Source organism: Sander vitreus, chromosome 19 (assembly GCF_031162955.1).
Source record: "Sander vitreus isolate 19-12246 chromosome 19, sanVit1, whole genome shotgun sequence".
NCBI lineage: Eukaryota > Metazoa > Chordata > Actinopteri > Perciformes > Percidae > Sander > Sander vitreus.
This window is the reverse complement of record NC_135873.1, coordinates 9,456,642-9,483,378: the sequence shown is the minus strand read 5'-3', so window position 1 is coordinate 9,483,378 and position 26,737 is coordinate 9,456,642. Positions and strand designations below refer to the sequence as shown.

Below are 26,737 nucleotides of genomic sequence, written 5' to 3'. Positions count from 1 at the left end.
AATACTAATCGTCTTTTTAATAATTTTGGTTAATTTTTTTAAGTTATTTAGAAATTTTAAATCATTGTTCATAGCATATTATCCCAAGCATACCAACAGTTCACAACTGTGTCATAAGTGCAAGTAAATTATGATGAATAGAAATACTAAATTTGCAGAGAAATAGATTGTATGTCGGTTATGCTATCAAATCACACTCACTTCAAATATCACTATAACTATCCGAGCCAGTACTCACGGGCCACAGTTTAGCTGCAAAGCTACTTCCCTGTGAAGTTAAAGATAATTCTTCGGCCCTACACCTTTCCCTTCCATAACATTTTATGGGTGTGATTCACAGCGCGGCTCTAAGATCGCTCTCCTGGACTGCAATTAATGTCCACTCAACCTTTTAGTTATTTAACTGAATCCATTTCAATGACAAAATATGCTAGTTATGTTCAACTGTGCCAATAATTAGGTCAATCCATGTAAGTACTTTATCTCATTATTGTAAGAAAGTGTGTGGGCACGTGCATACATGCGATTGACATTCTGTTGTGTTCAGGTCTCGCCTGTATGTATCTCTATCAGCTCAGGAAGTGTGTAACTACATTATGTGCTCATACCTGGCCACCGTATCAAATGCAATGAGCTCCAAATGGCACTTGGACTGTTGACTTCACTTCTTCATATCGCTCTCTTTTAGCCATGCCAGCTACAGCAAACAAGACCACATGGGTTATGTAGCTGTGGCGTTCTTCTGCCAGTCACTACAGGCAAACATCCAATCACTTCAGCCAAACAAAGCTTAGCAATGCTAATTGTTGGTAAGACACAAACATGCAGAGGTCAGAAAATGCTGCTCAGTTACAGCGGTCACTTGGATGACATACTTTGCAAGACATCTTTCAGGAAATCACCAAAATGCCCAAAACTGATTTGATTTGAATATGTTTTCAACTGTATACTCACATCTCCCTTCTTTTTTATCTCTCTCTCATTTATGTTCGTGTCTGCCATTATAAACCCTTCCCAGATTGCTTGTGCTGTCTTTGCTGCCCTGCTCCACTTCTTCTTCCTGGCAGCGTTCACATGGATGTTCCTGGAGGGCGTGCAGCTCTACATCATGCTGGTGGAGGTGTTTGAGAGTGAGCACTCACGTCGACGCTACTTCTACATGGTGGGCTACGGCGTTCCCGCGCTAATTGTGGCGGTTTCTGCTGCAGTGGACTACCGCAGTTACGGCACCGATCGAGTGTGAGTACATGTGGAGCAAGCTTGTGAGCACCTTAGGGTTTAACAATCTTTCTGAATGCTGCAGAAGAATTGGCTTTCCTTTCTGCATGTAATACACGAAAGATCATACGAGACAATCAGTTATACAAAATAATAGTTTTGACTTTATTACTCTTTTGCAAGAGTAGAAAAGCCTGCTTTATAAACTGGAGGTTGAAAGATGTGGGTGTTTTCATCAACTTTTAATGAAGCAGAACGGTTACTCATGCTGCATTTCCCTACTGCTGAATTGACAAGGTTTTGACAGTGAAAAATGCTAACTTCCAAAGATAGTATTGATGGATGAAGGGCGGGATGTTGTGGTTAATGTCTTCAGCATTTTAGGATGCACATAGCACGTGCTTGGAGAGATTTAGAGAAGCGGATGAGGGAGAATGAGTATGAACAGGAAGATGGAGAGTGAAAGAGAGAGAAAGAGACAGGAGATTAACAAAAACATGGTCAGCTACAGAGACTGCCTTTTTTGTATTTCCTATCGAGGCTACTATCCGTAAGCTGAAATAAAAAGTGGTCTATAAAGCAGTGTAATGCCAAGCAGCGGATCGCTCTCCATTCCTCTCTGTTAATCTCAAATCCATCTAAAAATAATGAAGACCAGCATCAGCAGTTTGCTTCCAAGATGTTTATCATATATGGCACACACACATTGCCACACACAACGCAACTGTTAGACAGTGCATTTGTAGATTGGCGGAGCCATAGTTCTTGGTGATGGATGAGGTGATAGCTGCCACTGCCTGAGCCTTGGCATCATGTGAATAATTAAAGCCTGCCACCGGTGGAACAATTATTCGCAGCCATTGAAGGATGAGGGAAGGGACAAGACGTGACACGTGGTGAATAGCAAAAGGTGGGGGAAGGCACGTAGTCCTGCCGCAAATTGATTTGGAGACTATGGCAGCGTTTGGGTCTCACGTTGAGCAGAAATATCGAACAAGTTGCTGTCAAGGTTGAGCCAGGTTTAGTAGATGGCTGAAGCTATGTCCCAGTGGCTCATAATAACTGAGTATAACTAAAAAGGCTGCAGCAGCCTGTGGGTCAGCAAGCTTGTGAAGTCACCTGTCCAAGATCAAATAGGAATCTCTGAACCCAGGAAAGTAAAGTACGACTTCCATTCAGCACCTCTGAATGATTACTTTAAATGTGCCCTTGAGCAGGGCACTTTACTCTTCTTGAGTCCAGTGGTCAGCAAAACAAGGATGCGATCCTGTGTAATTTCTCCAGTTTACTGAAAGCAATACATCAAACCCCCTTTAAATTCGAGATAGAATTACTGTTTTTTAGTTTCAGTTATCTAGTTGGGATTACATTAGTCCGTTCCATTAAGCATGGAAACATGGTAGGTATTGTCAAAGGCCCCCTTGAAGTAATTTTTGTAAATAATGAATTTGCTTATGTTTACATTTAGTGCCTCTCACCAAAACAAACATGCATTTTCTTTCCAATAAAACATTTTTTTTTTTTTGGAGAGAAATATATTGAAACCTGTTTACTTGTAGCTATTAGCTTTTATCTTAAGACCACACTAGTTGTGGGTTTGACTATGTAGCTTTTATTTTTATTTATTTATTTTTGCTTGTCAACAGACAGACATTAGAGAATTAGAATACAAGACATGATGTCACAAGTTTTGTAAATAATAAAACTGTGATACATAAAATCAAGAACATTCAACAAAAATGTCAGGAGATTTCCATGCTAGTCTTTATTTAAGGGAGCTTGTTTCTCTCATAATCCTATTTGTTTTTTTATTTTTGCATTGATAACTTGCAAAACAAAACAAGCTATAGTATGGTTTGCTCAAGGGCAGTTGTGTGGGCTTCTCTACTTGTGAGCTTCATACTGTAAGGTACACAAGCTAGCAAGGCTACCAAAAGGTAGCCCTCGGCTGTCTCCGTCTGTCATGTGACTCTGGCCTTGTACGTGTAGCTGCCCCTTTAGAGTCTTGCGCTAACATTTTTCTTTCTTCTCTTCTGCATTTTGCTGGCCCATCGCTGCAGAAGGTTGTTATGGTTTATTTGCTTAAAACCTTTTACAGCAATTTGTATCTCTGGAGTAACACAATATATAAACATAACTGGGACCTGCTTATCAGAACCATAGCACCAAGCTTCACAGAGTACCTTAAACAAATGTTACCAAACACCATGCACAAGTCTTAAAAGTCATAGCTTTGGGCAAAATGTGCTCTAGGACTTCAGAATGAATCAAAAGGCAGTTTCTTTCCTCCAGTTATTTCACATTGCTTCACTCACTGTCTTGGTCATCAGCTCACTATCATGGCAATGATATGACAAGCTATGTTGCAAGGACGTCTTTGCAGATTAAGCTGCCATGGCTCAAAGGACAGCCCGTCTCAGACTTGCAGATTGGTGCCACGAATGCCAGGATACTGTTGGCATGAGCACAGCTTGTGTTTTGACTGGCACATGTTTATGGTTTTTATTGCTTGGTTATTAATGAAATTGTAATAACAAACAAACAATTGTACACAAAGTAACATACCAGGAAGAGATGAAACTAGATGTGCTCCAAAAGCCAAGCACAACCATGACACAAGTGGAGAAGGGGAGCTAGAGGAGGTAGTAAAAAGAAAAGACAGCCCGCAGCTCCCAACGCCCACCACGTCTTTAAATTGTTCTATGATCTGAAGGAGAAGAAGAAGAAAAAAAAGAAAAAATAGAACATTCAGCATAATTTATAACCGTTCGGAGCATGTGCTTTGATGAGCTGCCAGAGTTCTGTGTACGTTGTGCATCTTTTGTTTGTGCTTTATGCATCCATATGTGTTTTTCTGTGTTGCCTCATCTCATCCATTGATATCAGTGAGGGGGAGACATATCAAGTTCCAGGAACAACAAAGGACCAGTCAATGTTTGTCCCGTCACTTCTTATACAGTGTTCTCTCTTGTTTGACTGCAAGTTCTTTGGTGACAAAAAGTGAAACATGTACGAACTTGTCTATTGCAGTTGAGGTTTTTAGTTATATTGCTGTAAATATTGTTTTTCCTCCAAGAGAATGGGACCACAATAGCATTCATCATATCATGGATCCTTGTATATTGTTTTGTTTTGCTATGAAAATAGGTTTTGTGGAAGAAAAGACACCTAACCTTTCATCATGAATCATATTTTAAAGCAGTGTGCCATATTTAGAGAAATTTATATTGGTACTACTTATATGTACATTGGTATTTGGTATTATTGGTATTTATATGTACATTTTTGTACAATAGAATCCCCAGTGGTGTGTACCTCTAAGTGCCCCATGTGCTTCCATTTGCCTTAAAATGCTATTGAATTAAAGCTAATACTTAAGCCACTTCCATTTTCCCCCTGTCAGCCTGAATGACAACACGCCGTATGAACTGTAATTTTCCAGTGGCCAAAAATGGAGGCTTCTATCTACTGCAGCAGCGGAGATTAAAAGATTAATAATTCAACCACAGGTCATGAATCATGTTTTAGGAGCACTGCCACCTTCCACTGGCCCTGTTGCTTCTGGTCTGTATTGAGTTTTACTCGGTGAAGAAGAATTGACTATCCCTACTGTTTTGATATGAAGTGTGAGGTCAGGAGAGCATGTTATTTAATTATTGACATAATTACAGCAGTCCTAGAGAGTAATCGCAGTTAACATGAACATGTAGGACAGTTTGTTGAGTGCTTGAGGACTGTGTGTGTCCATGTCTGTCAGGGTTAAGGTCAATCCAATTCCTTTGGAGTGATACAGCTAGGATTCAATTGAGACCTAATCAAATCATCCATAAATTAACATCTGTAATGGTAATTTCCTACCTTAACCCAATAAATTGAAACAGAAGGGAACTACAGTAAAGTCTGGTCACTCCAGCATACATCCTTTACAGTTTTAGATACACCCCACCCCTGTTATTTCTTTAACTTTGATAGTACACCTGTTTGGCAATGAAAGCCTGTCATTATTGCTGTCATTGACACTGAAAGCACCCTTTTTCTCGAAATTCCTTCCGATGTCCATAATTCTTTAAAACCCTTGTGGCAATCTATGTTTTGAAGTGCCTATTCCTCTGTCACTCCAACCTACTACTTGATGTATATCCTCTAAGCAGGAGTATAAAGCTATAACCTCAAATCGTTCTCTCTCTCGCTCTCTCTCTCTCTCTCCCCCCCCCCCACTTCCTTTACTCATACTCACCATCTCTCTCTCACTTCATATCCCTCTTTCCTCTCACTCAATCTCTTTAATTGCAGTTGCTGGCTTCGCCTGGACACCTACTTCATTTGGAGTTTCATAGGACCAGCAACCTTGATAATTATGGTAAGCTCCAAGCCCCCCACCCCCACCCGCCCCACACTCATTAACCCTACTTAGCCTGCGGGTCGTCGCTTCAATGGTCCACCGAGATCCCTTTTTCTAGCTCCTATCCACCCTCTTTTCTCTGCCCTGTTGAGCATATATGCCACCGCCGGGCACGGAGCCGTCTAGAAAAACAAATGAGGGTTGTAAAGAATATATTGCACTTTGTCAACCCGCTACAGTCACCAGCTGAGACATATTTTGGGGGGTAGAGGAGGGGGAGGAAGTGAGACGGAGAGAAAGAGAGTGAACTCTGTTCAGTATGCAGTGTTTGAGTAATCTGCACTGCTATTATGATTGATTTTGTTCCCGTTCCAACTCGTACTCCAGTACCTTTCTCCATCTCCTCCTCGCATGCACACAGACAGCTCTGGGTTCAGAAACACAAGCATTATGCAAGGAGGACACACGCTTTCTTTCTGTGTCTCTCCCAACTAGGAAAGCCCCAATTTTCTAATAAAATATCTAATTTTATTTTATTGATCCAACTGCTTTAAATCATAATGTCAGAGTGATATTCATATTCATTCAAGTATTTAAGCTAATGCCAAGCTGTAAATATTGCTGTGCCACAAGAGATGTGCTCCTAATTTTCTAAGACACCAGTCAGCCATCATTATAAATATTCAGAATTAGTAAATCAACTAATAAATATCCTCAACAACTACAAATGTGACGATACTTTTTGTCCCACGGGACCCAAAATCTGGAATTCCAACAACTCTTACTGCCCACTTCCATACTAAATCCAAACATGCATAATTCACTTTCACGCTCCAGTTTGGTGCAATCATTCACAATGCATCTCTGACTCGCCCTTTTCTCTCTTAGATTTACAAATGAGAATATCTATGTTGGAAAGAAGGCTTGAGCTTAGATCCAATTGTACCCCTGGTTATTTGGTCAGGGTCTGGGCAAAGATGCATTTTAAGCAGTTAAAAATGGCCTTTTATAATATGCAACTCGTATTAACTTGATGTTAACTGTAAACATCAGTAAAGTAAAAGAAAGCTTACTATTTGCTATCATTTTTGTCATTCTGAAAATCCTCCCATGCCATGACCACATTTGGTGTGTGTGTCATTTTTATCTGTGAGTCAATCTATTTTTGTGATTATTGACTCACAGAGAAAAAGAAAATAATGAGATACACCAGAGTGTGTCTGTTAAATGTAACTTTTTTTATATTCAGCATATTATATAAGACTTTTTTTCTGACCAATTACAGTGCATTTGGCAAACTTAGGTAGTACTCGACTTGCAGAGAGCAGGAAAGTAAATTAAAAATGTGTCCTATTTTATGGCAAATACAGTAGGGCACATCAAAGTTTTAATGAAACTATATCCCACACATTAAAGGATGTCATTGCATGTGATATACTGTAGCAGGGAACATGATGGTATAAATGCTGAAAGTTCTTCAAGCATTTCAAAAAATTTCAATCAATGCCAAATGTTTTTTTTTTCTAGATGTAGAAACTGTAAAAGAAAACGAAAGCAGTGGCAGTTATTCCCTGCGTTGTCTCTAAGTGTGAATATGATAAGACAAGTGTGAATAAGTCAGATGGACAGGCTCCCTCATACAAGTATGCAGCTGTCTTCTCTCACTGTTCCCTGTTTAGTCTGTATACCACCACACAGGTGTCACTGGATTTTGTGCTCTGTTTGGCAAAGTGGAAAACCAAGTCTGGCTGCAGTGTTCCGGCTCTGTGCTACAAAGTGCTCTGATTTAAAATGAATGGAAGTGAAACAGGACATATACAACCTCTCTCTCTCTGTGAATCTCTCTTTCTCTCAGCTCAATGTGATCTTCCTGGGCATCGCTCTCTACAAGATGTTCCATCACACGGCCATCTTGAAACCAGATTCCGGTTGCCTGGACAACATCAAGTAAGAGCACTCAGATCACACAGATATCCGTTAAAGTAAAAAAAAAAAAAATCCAGAAATAGCACTCCTTCTGATGTTTTGTTACAAATGGAAAGACTTTCAATGTGAGTTTGACGGGCTCGCTTACATCAAATGCTTTCTGACAGCTGAATGGTATCTAATGCAACTCAGTTTTCAACCGACATTTCCTTCAGTTTACTCCTGTTTAAAGAGGGACGTTTGGATGTTACTCTGTATTCAAGCAGGTGTTCCCAAGCAATAACATTTTTCTCGCCTCCCCCTTTGATATTTTGAAACCTTATTAAAAGCACATAAGGTTGTGAACACCCAACCCAAGGGTCTGGGAATCTGAGTCTACAAGGTAAGCACCTTCTATTATACTGAAAGGTTGTGTCAGGCAGGGTTAAAATCAAACAGGTATTCTGTTACGTCTCTCCATCATTATCTAAAGAACATTGTTGTCTGCATGGGAAAAGGCCAGGAGACAATCTGACAAACCTGACCTGGTGTTATCTTAATGTCAACATGCTGCCAATGAATATTCATATTGTCTCTGTGTGTGTGTGTGAGTCTGTTTGTCTGCCTATATTTGGCTGCTTTCAGATAAAATGAAAGCTTAGGGGCAATAATGGTTATGAAAGTCAGATTACTTTCTTTGTGTTTACAGGTTTGCTAGTAAAAGTTTAAACTTACCATATTTAATTCCGTTTTGCTAAAGTAAGTTTCAGCTATTAAAATGTTTCTATTAAAGTTTCAGATAAAATAACTATATGAGTGGTTTTGAAAGTTGTATCTTATTTATTACAAACAATGCTGCTTGTTTTTTCTTAATTTAGATGTATTTTGTGTACTGCTCAAGGAGTTAAGTTTCATCCAGAAGTCTGGCTCGATGTAAATAAAGTTAAAAGTTGATTTTAAGGTCCCTTTACCCTGTAAAATGACGCAGCGTTTTTGGTCATTGTCTTTGACGGAAGCTGGAGCTACCTGATGTCATGGCAGACTCATTCTACAGATGGTGTAAAGTTGTTTTGCCACCCGTTTGCTATGATGGATAAGGGTCTCTGCTCTGTTTTTGCTGTCTGCCTTGCTTTTTTTAAGCCACTCTGGACACATTAGTCTACTTTATGGCCGGCGCTCTGGCTGTTGTTTTGTGGCATCACATCACTGGTTGTGTCTCAGCACAGTGGCCCTGTCTGCCCTGCTCCTCTCAGCAAAGTAATACACACATAAAAAAAAACAATCTTCCACGAGCATGATATAGCATTCTTAAGCTGCACCATGTCAGAGTGTACTGTGTTTTTCCATCACTACTTCACTGCAGGAAGTTCCTGAGTCAAGCCATGGTTTTAAATTGCTGCTTTTGAACGGGAGCAAAGTGTGATGCTACTGACATTACTGTCACCTAAGATGACATGTAGCAGAAGGGCCGACATTTAAAGAAGTTCGACGTTCGTTACATTTGTCACTTCTGAGAAACACACAAGTTGCTATATTTTGAAGTTGACGATTATCAGCTCTTCGTAAGTTTAGACATACTTAGCTATAACCATAGACTGTATAAAAAGAATGGATGTAGCATCAGTGACATCACCCAAGGGTTTGTGGACTGCTATTTTGAAGCCAGGAGTTTGCATTTTGGTCGTCGCCATCTTGGTATTTTGTGTTTTGGTCCTATTTGATTTTTGTGTGTAACAAAGGAAATGTAGTTCAGCCTTATGCACTTAGCAGCAATGAAAGAGAAGCAATTGGGTAGAGAATTGTGAAACTGGGAGTGTTGACACAGCCATCAACTTTAGTCATTTTGAGTGCATTTTGGTGTTTTACTGTGCTTTTTTATTTATTTATTTATTTATTTTTGACAGACCACTTTGAAAAATGGTATACATGGCAGTTCCTATGCAATTACTATCGTATGAAAACACTGTTAGGACTCTGTTCACGGTGTGTATTCTTATCAGCAGCAGATCTGGTATTAGAATCCAACACAATTGAGTGTCAGATGCATGTGCACATTGTACAAACTAATACACAACCCCAGTCTCAAACATTCGCTTATGAATTACACACAAGCCGTTGTTCAAACAACAACAGGCAGACTACCTGCAGCCCTTTGACTAGCTCTCTTGCTTATATACTGTTTGGAAATGTATTGCTTAGCAGAGCACTATGATACAGCTCCAGAGCACAACTGGACCAGAACAGCAGGTACATTGAGCAACTGATCGAAATTACTGTATTACTTTTCTGGATCACCTTTTTCCTATCCATTTCTGTATGCTACCCTTATTTGATACCGCAAGATACATTGCACATTTACTTCTGCAGAAAAATATTAACTGCTGGAGTTCTCAGTGTCTTATGATTTATTACACTGGCCTCCCATAATGTACCAAACAACTGATCTCCTCACCCCAAAGTCTTACTGACTTGGAAAACAGTTTCAGATGACCATTGAAAAAATGGTATGAACCTCATTCATCTGACACAGTTTTTAAGTCAAGACCCTCAACACACGACTGCACAGATTCAAAGCTAAACTAGCTAGCCTGTCATAGCCAGGGTGCTTCTGTTTCATCATAAACAAGCAGTAATAGGTTTTCGGTTTTTAACATGGACATTTATTTGATCCTTGTTTCTATTAACACAGTAACATATCAAAGCCAGATGTTTGTCCAATTTGGTGTAGCATTCAATGTAGTTCTTACTATTATAACTGAGTCAGTCAGATCCATTATTGCCTTCCTTGCCTTTTCTTCGAGTTATCAAGGTGAACCGGTTTAATGATGATGATACCACGGGTTAATTAAGTCAATTTAGCTCAGTTTAATGAGGTGTGTCTTGTTTTTTCTTATCTTTGTGCCATTTGATTCCTCTTTATGGTTTGATGTCATGTTTTATGTTCAGATGTCATCATGCTGCCTTGTTTTAATATGAATGTTTCATCTTTTTCGCTGTGTATGTCTTTCTCCCTCCCTTCTTTTCTTCTTATGGTTAGCACTCACATCCTGCTCTTTTTTTTTCTTCTTTTTTTTTTTATCTTAGGCTGTGTTTATCTTTAAAATCTTTCTGTTTTTCATCATCCATTTTTCTTTTCCTCTTCATTTTAGCTACCGTTATTATGATGGATGTGTTATTGTAGAATGGCACTGGTAAGATGCACCGTTTCTCAGTAGAGGATGTAGAATAGAATTGATGTTGTATTTGATGTGTTTTTTCCCCTCCTCACCCCGTAATGGAGACAGCCGCTGCCACTGCCCTGTGATTCATGGATTACAACATGACTTTTGCACCATTGTGACTTTAAATACCAAACTTGCTTCTGAATGAGGCATATTTAGAACATGATGAACTGGACATTTATAAAATAAATAAATAAATAAATAAAGTTTGACTTTTGACTTGCGTAGCTTCCTCACCATGCCGATAAGAAACTAAACTCAAAACTTAAATGAAATATTCTAACGATAATTTCAAAGATTAAAAAACGTCTATGCCATCATCTAAAACTTTGAAGTATTGATGTCTTTAACACTTTTTAAGCATACCTTTGGTTGAATAATTAACATCCTGTCAGGTTGATCACATAACTCCCAGAACAGCCTATGAAATGACTTTATACAGATTTGAAACAGGTTGAAATGACCTATTGCGATCTCATATATAAATGATATGGAACATTGCAATGAATGGCATCTCTGCAAATTAAGCCATTTTAATGGAAATTGGTGGTAATTTGATGCCGCAGTCTGAAGTAGTTCTCTGCTTAAAATTGCTCATTTTTGGCATGTCTTCTCAACGATTAGCACAATAACTCTTCTCTGTCTTTTTTGTGCTTCGAAAGCCCTCTTAGAGATGGATAGTATATCTATATATGCAACAACCATTCAAATGAAAATGGCTTTCTGACAAGCACATTATAGCTGAAGTACTTACTGTATACTGCTTAGATGCTATATTCAATGTTTTCAATTTTGAATTTTGATTAAAATACAAATTGTGTTCCTAAATGACCTGATTTGCCTTGCCAAATACTAAACTAAACAATTTTGAGCTTAATGATGCCAGAAATATGAACTGAAAGTTTGGTATCTGTTATTTTATTTGTAGCATTCAGGCATGCAACAGTCAGGACAGGATACAACTCAACTGAAATGCACCCTTTTCATTTGTAAGTGAGCTGTTATGCTTTTCAGTGACTGTTATGCAGTCTCTGAAGTTTTGCCTCAAGGCTCCTACCATGCAGCTTTCAAATTTATCCCCTTTTATCTGATAAGTCCAGAAGAAGATAAGCCGTGTGCGATATGAGTCATAGCCTCTTCATATCCTGTCCTCTCCGACGCATTTTTTATGACCTCTTGTGTCTCTATCATAAACCACTCGTTGAACTAAACTACTAGTTAGAGGACAATATTTAGTTCTCTTTGTGCCCACTGCTTGTGTTTCTGTGTCCATTCCGGGGCCAGTCGCCTTGATGAAGTACCTCTCCTGCCAGGTCATTAAGACAGCCCTGGGAAAATTATGTTTAATGGTTGCCCTGGTGAATTCATAAATCATTTATTTTGCCGCACACCTGGCCCATTTATAACAGCTTAAATGTGAAGGTCTGCCAGCATTTATGAGGGTAGCTAGATACTTCAGTGAACCAGATAATTATGGTTATCACAGGTACATCACGAACAAATCCCTTCCCAAAATGTATGAATGTCTGGCCTTGATGTTTGGATGCGGATGCTGTGAATGGAGCTTTAATCTCCACAGCCAAAACAAGCCATATTCCTTGTTGGTGTATTGTTTCCCTCTTAATGTCTAAATTTGTACACTGTATGTATGGCCACACATTTTGGATTACACCCCTCCATCTCTTTGTTATGTGACTTGATTTATTTCTGCCTGTTTTCTCTTGTTGTTTTGTTCTTGTCATTTCACTCAGCTATCAGGATTATGAACCTAAGATCAAGTAAGACAAAATTAGAAGGGCCCTTTTTCCCATAATGCCATCTTTCATTTGCTCCTCCAACTGAACAAATCTGCACTCAAATCCATCTAGGTGCCTCTCTGAATCATTAACATGATTTATTGTGGAGTACTCAGTCATGTTGAAGGCGGCATTAGTGTGCACACAGCACTCCTGTCTTAGATATACATGGCCCACAGATGTGACAAGCAAGATTAGTTCTAAATAGCACCTGTGAATGACTGTGCATTCTATAGAAATATTAGTACTGTAATGTAGATATGGCACTCAGATTTGTCAGTTGTCAGTCCTTTTTGCCCTATCTGCATCCAATTTGGAAATATGAATGACATAGTTAGCTACAACCAAAGGATACATTATTGAAATACAGATAGATAAATGGTTAAAGCAGTTAGCTAAAAGTAATGAATAAACCGTTTTTAATCTGAGTTATAGCAGAATAAGTTCATATTTCTGTACTTGTTGAATGCCTGGCAGTCACTATTTTGATGCACAATTTCTAGTTAATAAGCCTTAGAATTTGCAGTTATAAATAACATCCACAAATAACAAAAAAGGTGCACTCCTTAGAAAAGACTTAATCAGGTTAAGACTGAAATGTTGCATGAACTAAATTAGTGGTAAGCAAGACAGCATGAGTTTTCCCCCTGCTGTGAAATCTAACCATAACAGTTAAATGACCAGCCATGATTGTGATCTACCACATCGTGTTGTGCATAGCAGCTGTAGGCTGACATCCTAAAATGCCTCCACCTCCCAACATCTCTGCTAACTCGGATTGCATAAACCTAGAAGCTAGAATACCTAGATATAACCAACCACTCAGGTACACAAAGGCAGAGAAGTTTGCCATTATTTTAAACATTGAGGTATTGTTTGCGAAATACTTAATCCAGGATATTTTTCTGGTGTTCATAATTGTGCTTTGACAATGTGTGCCACTCAAATTAGAGGCTGCAGAGGGAAAACAAAACTGCCTCCTTCAAATGGATGTGAAACGATTTAATCAACTCAGGGAAGAACTTCATACATGCAAACTGTTGTCGATGACAGATGATGGCAACAATCAGATATTAATCTTCACTCTGCCTCGTCTACTGCGCCGCACAGGGAGTCACCAAAATAACGAAAGGGTGCAGGGGAAGAAAATTTGCCACTTCTCTGCGTAGTGTGCCCGCATGAAGGTAGAGCCCTTCATTCTTAATAGACTGTGTTTTCAAGGGCATTTATCTCAGTCCAACCTTTCAGTTTGAGTAAGAGTAATATAATCCAACATACAATGTACTCATGTAAATAGTCTTCTAATGAAAATGCCATATTTGTTACCCTACCAGTTATACAGACCTCCAATATTTGTATATATGAATCTGCAATTTTATGATAATCTATGACTTTTCAAATAGTCAATGGCATCGCTGGAAAGAATGCAAATAAAGAAAAGGAACAGGTAGAAAAGACAAGGACGGAAACAGAAATGAAGATTAAATCCATTGTCATTTCTCATCAATTTCTTCCCCTCTTCATTGTTGTGCCTTTTCTCCCTCTCATAGGAAAACCTTGAAAACTGTGAATTAAATGATACCTTGAATTGCTCATTGTTTGAATATTGTTTTTTTATTCAGTGGTAGCACCTACTTTAGTTATGGCTTTTAACCTCCATTTATTCTCAAAAAACATTGTATTGGTACAATTTACCCTGCTTCTCATAAATCCAAAACTAGTTTGAAAGCACTTCGACCACACTAACTTTGTCAAATGGTTTGTAACATGGCTGTTTGTTTGGATTTCAGATCATGGGTGATTGGGGCCATTGCCTTGCTATGTCTGCTGGGCCTGACCTGGGCCTTTGGCCTGATGTATGTCAACGAGAGCACGGTGGTCATGGCCTACCTGTTCACCATCTTCAACTCCCTGCAGGGAATGTTCATCTTCATCTTTCACTGTGTGCTGCAGAAGAAGGTATGTGCTGTGGGAATGGGATGTCATTTGACTGCAAATATTATTAAATTCATGCTTTGGCGAATAGGCCAGAAAAGCATAATCAAATGTGCCAAATATGAGATTGTTACCTTTGGATTTGATCTAATGGTTAGCTTGCATGTGCTGTACCTGTGCTTTTATTTCCTACAGGTGCGTAAGGAGTATGGAAAATGCCTGCGTACTCACTGCTGCAGTGGCAAAAGTGTGGACAGCTCCATCGGCTCAGGAAAAGGCACCGCCTCTCGTGCTCCAGGACGTTACTCGACAGGCTCACAGGTGGCACGACTTCTCATTCTCCCCTTTCTTTTCTTTCTTTACATTCTTGATTTGCTGCACTTTTATCTTGAAGTAGTCAGTCTGCGTAGCTAGAAGCGAGGGTGACTTATTCCTAAATAACAATCTGTGACATTACACAGATGTGCACCTCCTTACAAAACTAATGAGGAAAGATTTTAAAGGTGACTGTGTAGGTACGTATGATAGATTGCAACAAAGTACATCATATGTCCTTGTTTGAAAGTGATAGCAGGAAAATGTAATGCTTCTTGAGCTAAACATTTTCTAAGTACATGAAGTCAGTCTACAATTTATTTTCACTGGAGCAGGCTACACATTTGTGCAGCGACACTGACTAAAGTATTGGCTTGAGCTTTGTTAGGAATTTGTTCACGCTCACGAATGTAGATTTGAATTTCTCTGCCGAAATATAATACTTCTGTCTCCTTGTAAACAGAATAGTTAATGGATTCCTCCCACATTGACATGAAGTATAGGATGAATTGCCATGATACACTGTAATTGAACATCATATCCATATTCTAAAGATTGTGATTTCCTTCCAGTGTTCAGTTATAAATAGTCCTTAGAGTCAAACATGCAGTGGCAACCCACGATACAAGCTGCATTCTGCACACAGATCAAAGCGTTTAATTATACACAGTGCTTTGACAAGATGGCTCTAACCTCATGCCAGACAGGAATGGAAACACTCAGAAAGACGTGCTTGGTTATTGCTTACTCTGAGGCTTCTAAATGAATGTGCAATCAGCAAAGTACATTCGAACCCACTGGCTATGAATGGTTCAAGTTTTTATCCGTCCAAAAATTGTCATTTTAAACCCATCTGTGTATCCAGTGCTGCGGACAACATGCCAAACAATATGTTAATAAGATCGTCTCTGTCAGTGTATGTTCATGTTCGATTATATGAGTGTCACCTGGGGTGGACACAGAAGTGCCTAAAATGACATATCTGAGAGTGCAGTATTGATCATAACACCCTCTACTTTGGCATCTACTTGGGCTCATGGTCTGAATGTCATTCTTACAGTAAATGGAGAATTTCAGGGAGAGATTAAGTGAGGTGCTGTGACACTTTTGTGACACGCTCCAAATTTAGTTAATGATGTTGGCAATGACTAAATTAAGCTGAAACCTGTCTAAGGTGCAATCACAGAAAAACATGCATACTTCGTTCCATGACTTTATTATTAAACCTTTCCCCTCATTTTTTAGCTTGGACCCTGCTATTATGTAATATTTTGCATGTGGTTCACACCACATTGCTGTGTTGGCAGTGTAAAGATGATAGTTCAGTGCAATGTTGTTATTGATGATAGGAATGTTGACCAAAACCCACGAAAATAGGACCTTCGTTGTAATAAACTGGATTTATCCTTTAAGTAAAGCATTTTATTACTAAATATTTTACACATCATTTTCTTTTCACCATCACCAAATCTGTTATGTATTCATCTGAAATCCTTTGCCAAGCCCCTCTGGCACAGTAGTCAGCTCTGTGGTTGGATACCCAGACCCTTAGCTTGTGCAACAGCCCATGGGACTGTATCATAATTAACCAGCATGAACCCTCTTGGATTGAGCCTTTGAAATCCGAGACACTGATTCGAAAAGCTTTACTGATGACTTTATTATTGACTTCACCTATCCCAGTACTAGTGCTCCTCTTTATTGGAGGTTTCTTATCCCCATAGCTGACATGTTTCATGGCTTACGCAATTGATTAAAAAGCTGATTGTCTCTTATTTTTATATATATATATATATATATATATATATATATATATATATATATATATATTAGCGCTCTGTATTGGCAAGAATCTGGCGATGCGTATCACGATACATGGGTCATGATTCAATATATTTCAATATATTTCGATATATCTGTGCGTATTATATAAAGTATAATTTTCGAAAAACTAATATTTAAAAAAAGACATGATGTTCATAAAAGTCAAAGAACTTTACTTTAGGTAAACAATTCAGTACACAGAAAATCTAACTGCCAGTTTGGGATTGTGGTTCACAGGTTCTTAGTGAGCAAATTTGTATATGCTAAAGTAGGCCAAAGTTCAGCCATAGCTACATTGTTAGCTTCTAGCAAAAAGTCAGGCACTGCTAGGCACTGTTAGGTGAGGACACTAGTGGCGTGTCTCAGCATAGCCATCTAGCAGTATGGGGTTTAAACACAACATAAACCACTGTCTTACATGAATATTTTTGCACGTAAACTAAAAAAAATCAATACAGTATTGCAAAATAAAATATCGCGATACTCAAGTGTATGGATTTTTTCTTACACCCCTAATATATATATATATATATATTAAAAAGGTGATTGTATGCTTGAAATAGAACTTTTAAACAATGATGCTCTTTAAGTCATCCTCCATGTGCAGACTTTAAGTTTTTAGCTGAATTACTGACAGTGTTCAGAGTGAATATTGTAATGGGTTTTGACATGTTGTTTTTCTTTTCAGAGCCGCATCCGTCGAATGTGGAATGACACAGTCAGAAAACAGTCAGAGTCCTCTTTTATGACCGGTGACATCAACAGCTCTGCATCACTCAACAGAGGTACTTGGTCCCGCAGCAAATATTAACTTAAATGACTATCAATACACTGGCCTTAGACTTTATGACTAATACAAGATAGTTTTTCACAGTTGCTTCACTCATTTCTTGATTTTTAGTTACAGTCGCTTTCCATTTAATGGGAAGCAAAGACTTTTGTATCAAAGTATCAAAACCCTTTTCTTTGACAAGCAAAGCTTTCAACCACAAACCTTGACTCAAGGTACATCACTTGTTTCACAATTGTTTGACTCAGATACTCCAAATGATTAGAAATACAAGTAAAAGACACATCTTCTACTCAACTATTAATAATCACCAAATAATGAAGCACGTTCTTAAATATGAGAAATGAAATGCATCAGAACTGCTTTTAAAAACAGTTTTGTCTGGATAGAAGAGAACGTGATTGTGAATACAAGGCAGAGATTGAAAGGATAAAATCCTTCTTTGGTGTCATTCTGCTGAAGAAACAAGTTTATAATGTATTTATTTTGAAGCATAAACAAATCATTTCTACAGTCTAGTAATTAAAAAAATATAGAGTCTTAAGGAGTCTACAAAAACAATTTGATTTCATTTAATCTAAATAAGAAAACATATGCAATTATGTAAATGTCATCATATCAACTTGTTTATGAAAATTCTAGTTTTGGGGCATTTGATGATAAAGTTACCTCTATATTTTCTTCCTCCCCCTCCCGTCAAGCAATGCAACTCTGACTGCAAAAGCCTTGAAAGTGAAACTGGGCATACTCTCAGGAAAAGTGCAATTCAGTGGTATTCCCTTTCAGAAAAACATTAATAAAAAGTATTTTACCATAATGCATTTGACAGCGGCGCAGTGAATACAGTTAACTTTGGAGTCTCTCAGGTAAACAAAAAAAAATAGATACCAGACTACATCTAACATATAGTGGCAAATACCGTCCTGGCTGGCATCCATCCCTGCCCACTCACCGCATCTCTTGATAGAGGGATCGGGTTCCACACTGCTTGCTCTCTAAGTTCACTCTGGGCGCCTGCTTGCGTCGACACTAATGCATAGTTACAATGATGGATTCATGTTCGACACAGGGAGGAAGTGTCAAGATCTCAATAATTAGGCACTCAGCTTAGCACCATCAACAGACACAGCCTTTATCCATTGTGGAGAGGCTGAATTGGGGCGGGAGGTGCGCATGTGGGTCGTGAGTTGAAGAAAAGCGTACAAGGATCTTCCATTAGAGCAAAAGGCAGACCTAGAAATTATTAACGCAAATGTATACGCCTGGCTTCTTACTAGGCTCTGTCTCTGATAGAGACAACACGCACAAGAGTGCAACTGGAATTGTGTTCCGCCATCACAAGTATCATAAGGAACAGATGCAAATAGAATTGCACTGATGTGTGGCTGTTCCCATGTTGTTGTTAAGGAATTATGAGTTGAGGAGCGAATATTTCTTGCTGATTTGTATTTTGAATCTCCACACCCCGGCTTCTCCCTCCTTCGCACCTGAGAGCGAGCTTGCAGCTGACACTTCTCTCGAGAGCACCACACAATCAGTGCGGTTTTAGAAATTGTCCAATTTATCAAACACAGACACAATAAGGGATCTGTCATTGGGAGAATTCAAGGGGACTGGTGTTTATGGAATACACTGTAATTGGGGCGAGCAGCAACAGAAAAAAATAATTACTGTTTTTTTTTTATTAAAACATTTTGATGATCATAATATGCCTAGTTAATACTAAACTTAAACTAAAAATTAGATCAATGCTGAAAGATGAGCCTAAATAAGCAATACTGTAATTATTTTTAAAATGTTATTAAGGAGAGTCTTCCAAAATAGAAAATGTGTCTGCAATAAGAAACCCCTTAAAAAAGACCAACTTTTTAAAAAAGATAGGGAGAGTCATAAGAATATTTAAAAAAAAAAATCTTTCTCCATTGGTTTGACAGATTCAGAGCATTAGAAAATAACAGTGCACTCTGCCAGAGGATCTAATTGCTGTGTATTCGTACCTCAGTTAAAAGATGTTTACCCGCTCTGGCATATTGCCCTCATAAATCTTGAATTTGCTGCTTTAAAAACAATAGCACCATATCATGCAGTGGGGCGGGAAAAAAATCTTGTAAACAGGAAATGAATGTGAATGTCTTCGGTGTAATTGATATTCCGCATAATGTATTCAAACACTTGAAAATAAATTATTTTTATCAACAAGAAAAAGAAAAGAAAAAACATCAGGGAATCTGCACCATTCATGTTTAAGATTGCAGCCCTCAAACCTGCTGCTAATCACCGGGCTCAGACTGTGACAGTTGCTTTGGTGTGGTACTATGTTGTTGGAAAACTGATGAGTCATCTGGGCAAGATCCTGGCAGCAAGTACCTGAGGGCAAGCATTGCATAAAAAGAAAATGAGCCTCCGTTCTGTTTGTGCGAAGGAGACGAGGTTGGAGCAAAGGAATGACCATCTTGACCTAAGGGAGCACTTATGCAGAGGTTACTTCAGCAGAGAATTAGAAAAAAATGTGAATTTTGCTCTTTGAAGAAAAATATCCCTTTTCAGTTCATAAGATCGGCAATACCACAAACAATAATAATAATGTACTGTTACAGCACATATGCAGTTAAAATGATAATGGTGACAGATTTACCACTCAGTTTTATTAGCTGTAGCTAGCTCAACTAAGCTTAGCTTCATGAGTTGGTTGAAAAGAATAGGAAAAATGTCTGACATATTTTTCTTCTAACATAAGCATGACTGCTGTGCTTATGTCGTTTTCATGTTTTGCACTTGAACCTGAACTTCATGTAACGCTATCTCGTGAAGTTAGCAATCAAATAAAGAACCACTTAGCACGTTAGCCTAAACTCTGATAGCATCCAGGACCTGCTTCCACACATTGGGAAAATACTACACAGTCCTTATGCTCGAGAACTGAGCTTTTTTTTTCACATAACCTGTACTGTAAACCCATATACTAATGTAGTTAGTCAATGTTGTTCTCCTTGGCCTTGGGAATAACACTGGGTTACTACTGTAGCTAGTTAGCTAAGCTATGTTAACAATTGCATCACACGTCAGAGCAAAGCAAAAAAATAACTTTAATTCTTTCTTTGCAATGATTTTTGCTCCTGTGTTTTTGGTCTTTGAAAGGTTGAAAAAAAAAAGACACAAAAAACAAATGTATCATGATAAATGAAGAGTAGCCCCATGCACACCGCTTCATCATGTGGAGAAATCTGAAGCTTGACAGGCATGCCGTTTTTAGTTACCATTGTTAATCATTGCAATCTCTGTTAAGGGAAGGTGTTGAGCGAACAGTCAATTAAATGAATTTGGAGCACTTTCTTTTTTTATTTATTACTTCAGCCTCAAAGACCAAACAGTGTCCTGAGTGATTATTGTATTTTGTCCTGTTAGAATCTAATGTAACAGTACATGTATATGTGTAGTATTGGCCATGTCGGTGCTTTTGTAATTTGTTTAACACGAGTATGCTGCCTGATTATGGAGCACAAAAACAGGCTTAACACTAATGGCCGGCATTAACAATACAATTACCACACTTTCCATCGGCCCCATTAGCCATGTCAGTTCAGCTCTGCCACTTTCATGTAGCAAAACCCCTCACATTAATGATCATGTGATCATTTGGATGTTAATGGCTGTCATAGCTCAGCTGCATCTGCCCAACTGATATGTATGTTCTCTCTCCTTCTCTCTATCTATATCTCAATTTATCTACCCACCTACCTTTTTTTCTGTCTCTCCGCTCTTATTCTCTTCTGTTTTTTTTTCTGCCTCACTCTGTCTCTTTCTGGCTGCTCCAGGGGCTATGGCTAACCATCTTATACCTAATGCACTCCTACGTCCTCATGGCACTAACAATCCCTATAATACATTGCTTGGGGAATCGGCAGTCTATAACAACCCTCTGGGCATGTACAACACACAAGGTGTGCTAGCTTCTTTTCATTCTTTAACATTGTGGCTAGGGCAGTGTTTTTTCATGTCTGGTCCTAGGGAAACAGTGAGGTGGCTTTGTTCCTGCCAAGGAACAGAAAGCAACTTTATGATTGGAGAGTTAAAAGTAATGGACTTGCACTAAGCTAAAATGCCAGTGCTCACCCTTGAGGGTTTTTACAGGGCTTTGATTAAAAAAAACACTGCTCTAAATGTTGTGTGTTAGCATTGAACAAACTAAAGCTTTTTCACAGAAATCCTACAGGTTTGTTCTGCTTTGGGGTTTTTCATTGGGGTGTGTCCTGGCTTCTGGTCAGGGCTTGCTATTCGGTTACACAAGTTACACTCATGCATGGCTCTTTGGCCGACATAGACATTGTAAAAATGATCAAGAATGGGTGCCCGTAGGGAGCCGGATACATCCCCAGTCATTTATTTTAAACATGCTCTAATGTTGTCAGTACAGCTTGTGTGCCATGTCTTTTGTCTCTCTGTTTTTAGTCTTAGCATTTCTTTCTTTTTATGCTGCTGTTGTATTGTCAGACATTTTTGTTCGCGATAAATGTAACTGGATCTGATATTTAAATTTAAAATGCAATTCATTTCTATTGCATAGAAAAGAATAGTCTTAAGAGCGAGGATGAGGATTGCCATTCATTTGAGTATTTTAGTGTTTTAATGTTTTCATGAATATAATTTCCTAATTTTAAGACATAAATAGTTCAGTTTTCCGCCTACTTCAATGACTAAATTGCCCTTTAACTTGAAACCTTTAATTGTGAAGTAACTTAAACACATTGGTCTTTGACTATAACATCAATACAAATATTGGATCTATGTATTAGAAAACCCTCGCGATCAGCCAACAAGAAATCCACTTTAGTCTGGGATTAGTCTGACTACTGAAATGCTTTTTTTCCAGTGCAGAGCTGTTATTTTATTCCAACTCTAAGCAGTCAATATGAGATTGATGTAACTTTGTGAGTCTGTAAAACTGAGAAACCCGTGTAAAAATGAGATAAAAACTCACAGAGAGCTTTGATCAGGGGATAATTTATGTATGCAATACAAGTACTGCATCGGAGCTCTGACAGAGGGCTATAATTCACTTACTTAGATGTAGCCATAGATGTAAAAGAAATATGAGGATAAGGATGAAAATGCTAATGCAACAAAAGATTTACTGGTGCATTTGAGGCTCAAGTATCGTTGCCATGTTTTACCCCAAGGATTCTTCAAACGGTTATAGCAAAACGTCTTTCCCTTCTATATTTGTTAATACTTGATTTGATTGTGGTTCTTTCAATGGGTACGCAAAATCTGCATGGTGACATAAAACGATTGCATTCCAAAAACATTTTCTTGATGCGTCATCAGCATACTGTATGTGCACATTTCTCTTCTACCTGTCACTGTTATGCTTATTGTGTTTTCTTTTCTTCTTTCCTTCCCCTCATGCTGTCCCTAAAAGAGCCCTACAGAGAGACAAGTATGGGAGTCAAACTAAACATTGCTTATCAAATGTAATTGACTTTGGCTTTTACTTTCTTTTCTGACAAAAGGGTAATGAAAACAAAATGTCATTCCCTTTGGAAGTAATAGCATTCTTTTATGACAAAGGTCTTCCCCAGTTCAAATAGACCTGCAAAAACTAGTTTAGATCTCATCCTCAATTCCACTGCTTACTGTAGTTTGCACTAGTTGATGTAAAAAAAAAAAGTGAGGCATTTGCTGCTTCTTACAGGCAAATATCCATTGGCCCATTTGGTATCACACTCTAAATAAGCTAATGGAATTACAGTCAATATTTAGACTCAACTCAACATTTCATAAGACACATCAATACAAATCTATCTGTATTCTTCAGTGAATATTGAACATTTGTGCCTTTGTTAATGCACTTTTTTTCTTTCTTTTTACTGTACTTTGATCAAGCTAATTTACTTTTGGAAGGACTCAGAAATGAATCTTGTCAAATTTTCAAGAGGTCAAATTTGTAGGCTTGACACTTTTAACAAGCTGGATAGCCTTGTCTGATGTAGTTTGAATTATGGCCAAACATGTTGCTTTGATGCTGCATAGACTTGGTCAAACTGATAAAATATGTTAGATGTCCACGCTACAGAGAGAACAGAAAGTATCCTTTCCTCCAGTGTGGGTTGATTCTGAAATGTTTTAACTAATTCATGTCTAGAGAGAGGGCTAGTTCTGATCACATGGACAAAGCAGACATGACTAAATAATTTCTTCCAGTATTACAACATTGCAATGCTCATATGGGACAATATGGCTGGGCTCCAAATTTACAGCTGGTTTGTGGTCACTTTAAGTGTTAAATGCATGGCTATAATTTTTGTCTTTGTTTGCTTGAATTTAGTGCATAACCTTTGTTTTTGTGCTGTGCTTGAGCTTTGTGTTGTTGCATGTCACATATATCAGTGTTTTCATCACTGCCATATAATAATCTATACAATTTAATGAGAAGTGAAATTTGGTCTTAACATTTTTTTATTTTTGTAACAAGGTAAGTGTGTATGATGTTAATATTTGCAGTATGCAGGCTTTTAATGTTTAATGCTATATGTTTTACCTAATCCAAATGCTCTAGAGTCTTCATTTCCACAAAGTGCACTTTATAGAATTGTCAGTGACATTAGGTGCTGAGAGTGCTTGAGGGTTAGGGCATATTTCAGAATAAAAGGGCCACAGTTTTTGATTGGTGTTATTTGTGTTTGTAAAAATGGCTGACATTTAGCTGTGGCAATTACATCCCATCAGATTTCACCCTTCTCATTCGCCCACTCTACCCCCCAACCCAACCCATGTTTGTCATTCCAGAGGGAATCCTGAACAATGCCCGGGATACAAGTGTCATGGATACTCTACCACTGAATGGTAACCATGGCAACAGCTACAGCATCGCCAGTGCTGAGTACATGAGTGACTGTGTCCAGATCATTGATCGGGGTTATAACCACAAGGAGACCACCCTGGAAAAGAAGATCCTGAAAGAGCTCACCTCCAATTATATCCCCTCCTACCTCAACAATTCCCATGAGCGCTCAACTGAGCAGAACCGGAACCTTATGAATAAGCTGGTCAATAATGTTAGCAACGGTGGCAAGGACAGTGGCTACGGGATGGGCTTGGGAGTGGGGATAGGCATGAATGTGGCACTGAGCATGGATGACCACTCCACCTTTGGTCCGCACCATGACGAAGGCCTGGGCTTGGAGTTAATTCGCGAGGAGTCTAATGCCCCGCTATTGCCTCAAAGACCACCCCCGTCACTGCAGGCGGTGGACAACCTTAACAATCACCTCCACCAGTCAGCACCGCCACCCCTTCCACTGCCCCACCACCCCTTCTCGTCCGCCACTACTTCCTCCTCGTCTCGAAGGAGGATCCCCCAGGAGAACAGCGAAAGTTTCTTTCCCTTACTTACTAATGAGCACACTGATGACGAGGCCTCGTCCCCCAGGCACAACCACCAGAGAGACTCCCTCTATACCAGTATGCCCATGCTGCCCGGCCTGCCCGACGTGTCTGCAGAATCTGCTGACGGCTCCAAGGACGGGGGGGACACCAAGAGCCCAGAGGACATCTCGGACGACGTTTACTACAAGAGCATGCCCAACTTGGGTTCACGTAACCACCTCCATCAGCTGCACTCCTACTACCAGCTAGGACGGGGCAGCAGCGACGGATTCATCGTGCCCCCAAACAAAGAGGATCTATCTCCAGAAGAGGCCCAGCCGGAGCCCTCGCACCTAGTCACTAGCCTATAGGCCCAACATCCTCCCGCTCCTCCAGTGTCCCTCCTATTACCGTAGTCCACTTCCCCTTGTCCCGTTGTTCCATCAGTCGTTGGCAGTGGTAGCCCTTCTTTTTATTCTGTGCCCCGAAGACTGAGGCAGAGCAAATGGCTGTACTCTCGCTGTTGCTGACCACAAACAGGATAATGATTGCTATGTATGGGGGCTCATATGTGACTATATTTGGTTAAACATTGCGGGAATCTGTTGATGTTGTGTTCCCCCCACCCTCCAACCCTGTGTGGTTTGGCGTGTTTTGTCTCAGTGTGAAAAGAGACAATTACTCACACGGATTTTTAGGTCTCAGAGGTGTAGTCTGACAGTCAAAATGAACTGCATAGTCCCAAACTATACAAGTCTAAACTACACACTTTACCAGAATAAATGGTAAATTTAAAAAAAAAAGGACTATTTTATTATACTTCTGTATCTATATTGACTTTTTGAAAGATTTTCTTCCTCTTTGGTGCGTTGCAGCACATTTTGTTTGCTGAAGTGACCCTTCAATGGAAAAAAGACAAAAACTAAAAAAACAACACAAACACATTTTGAACAATTACCATGAAGGAATTATTGATAGTATGCTTTCAAGCATAGCTGTTCTTTTTTTCTTTCATTTTACTGTAATAACAGTTGTTAAAAGAGGGAGAAAAAAACTAATAAAGAGAATTATGAGATATTTCTATGTAATTGTACAGATAACTAGCATTGCACACAATAGTATGCTTTTTTGTTCCGAACAAACCCTTTGTCTCTGTAAATGTAGTGGTTAGGAGCAATTTTGTTCAGTTGTGCTGGCCTTTCTCCGTTTCTGGTACCGGTCTGTTTTTTGTTTTCCTCTTTTATCACTTTCCAAGAAATGATGATCTAAATAGAAGCAAATAACACAAAAGATATCACAACAAAACATACATTTTGTGCTGCATATTCATCTTTGTTTTCAGGTCTATTTTCTGTTTCAGTTTGATTTCTTTTCCCTTTTTTTTTTTTTACTGTGTAGATAGCAGAGCTCTGATTCACAGATCGTCTAGGAGACAGAATAAGTCCAAGTTAATCATGAGGTGTCCCTCAGAAAGGTGCATAGTGCATTCTGCATCACTATTGGCTTTCGAAAGCGCTTTTGCTTCTCAGAAAGAGAACAAATTGTACATTGATGAGCACTAGGCACAAAAAAAGAAAGATGGTTGTTTTACTTATTAAAGAAAAAGCTTTTGGAGTGAGAAAAAACTGGAAGTGTTTTTGTTTTTTTTTCCTCGAGGAGAAAATATATTTATTTATTTGTTTAAATAAACAGTAATACATTGGAGAATGGAAGTACGTTTAGTGGCACAGATAAGTTTTTATTATTGGCTATGATTATGGCTTATTTATTCATTTTTGTAATGGTTTCCAAGTTGAATGACCTCATAACTAATATTTGTTGTAACAGTGAAACTTGTTTGCCAACAAATAAATTACTGATTAAGGTTAATCACTTAGCTATGACAAAAGTTCTGGTGTTTTGTCTGGGTCTTGGAACTCTTTTATATGGATAACAGCGAAGGACCTCCAAATGATGGAACGATCAAGCCTTTTTATATCAGTTAATATCTCTCATTAGCCCTCTGTCCATTTTAGTGCCAAATACA

At 38.8% G+C, this 26,737-nt stretch overlaps 1 protein-coding gene across 5 annotated transcripts in view; it reads left to right on the top strand.

Moving 5' to 3' along the window:
- LOC144534126 (adhesion G protein-coupled receptor L3) overlaps positions 1-26,288 on the top strand; it is a 215,150-nt gene extending 188,862 nt beyond the window's left edge. For 4 of the 5 annotated variants that reach the window (XM_078275865.1, XM_078275862.1, XM_078275863.1 and 1 more), the window contains 7 exons: positions 1,019-1,239; positions 5,512-5,578; positions 7,416-7,507; positions 14,273-14,441; positions 14,613-14,738; positions 17,245-17,341; positions 24,133-26,288. In XM_078275865.1, the coding sequence (XP_078131991.1) occupies positions 1,019-1,239; positions 5,512-5,578; positions 7,416-7,507; positions 14,273-14,441; positions 14,613-14,738; positions 17,245-17,341; positions 24,133-25,082 (1,722 nt within the window). In that variant the 3' untranslated portion in view covers positions 25,083-26,288. Of the gene's footprint in view, positions 1-1,018; positions 1,240-5,511; positions 5,579-7,415; positions 7,508-14,272; positions 14,442-14,612; positions 14,739-17,244; positions 17,342-21,161; positions 21,288-24,132 lie in introns of all 5 variants that reach the window. The other variant, XM_078275864.1, reaches the window with a different exon arrangement.
- Positions 26,289-26,737: the final 449 nt, after the last annotated feature.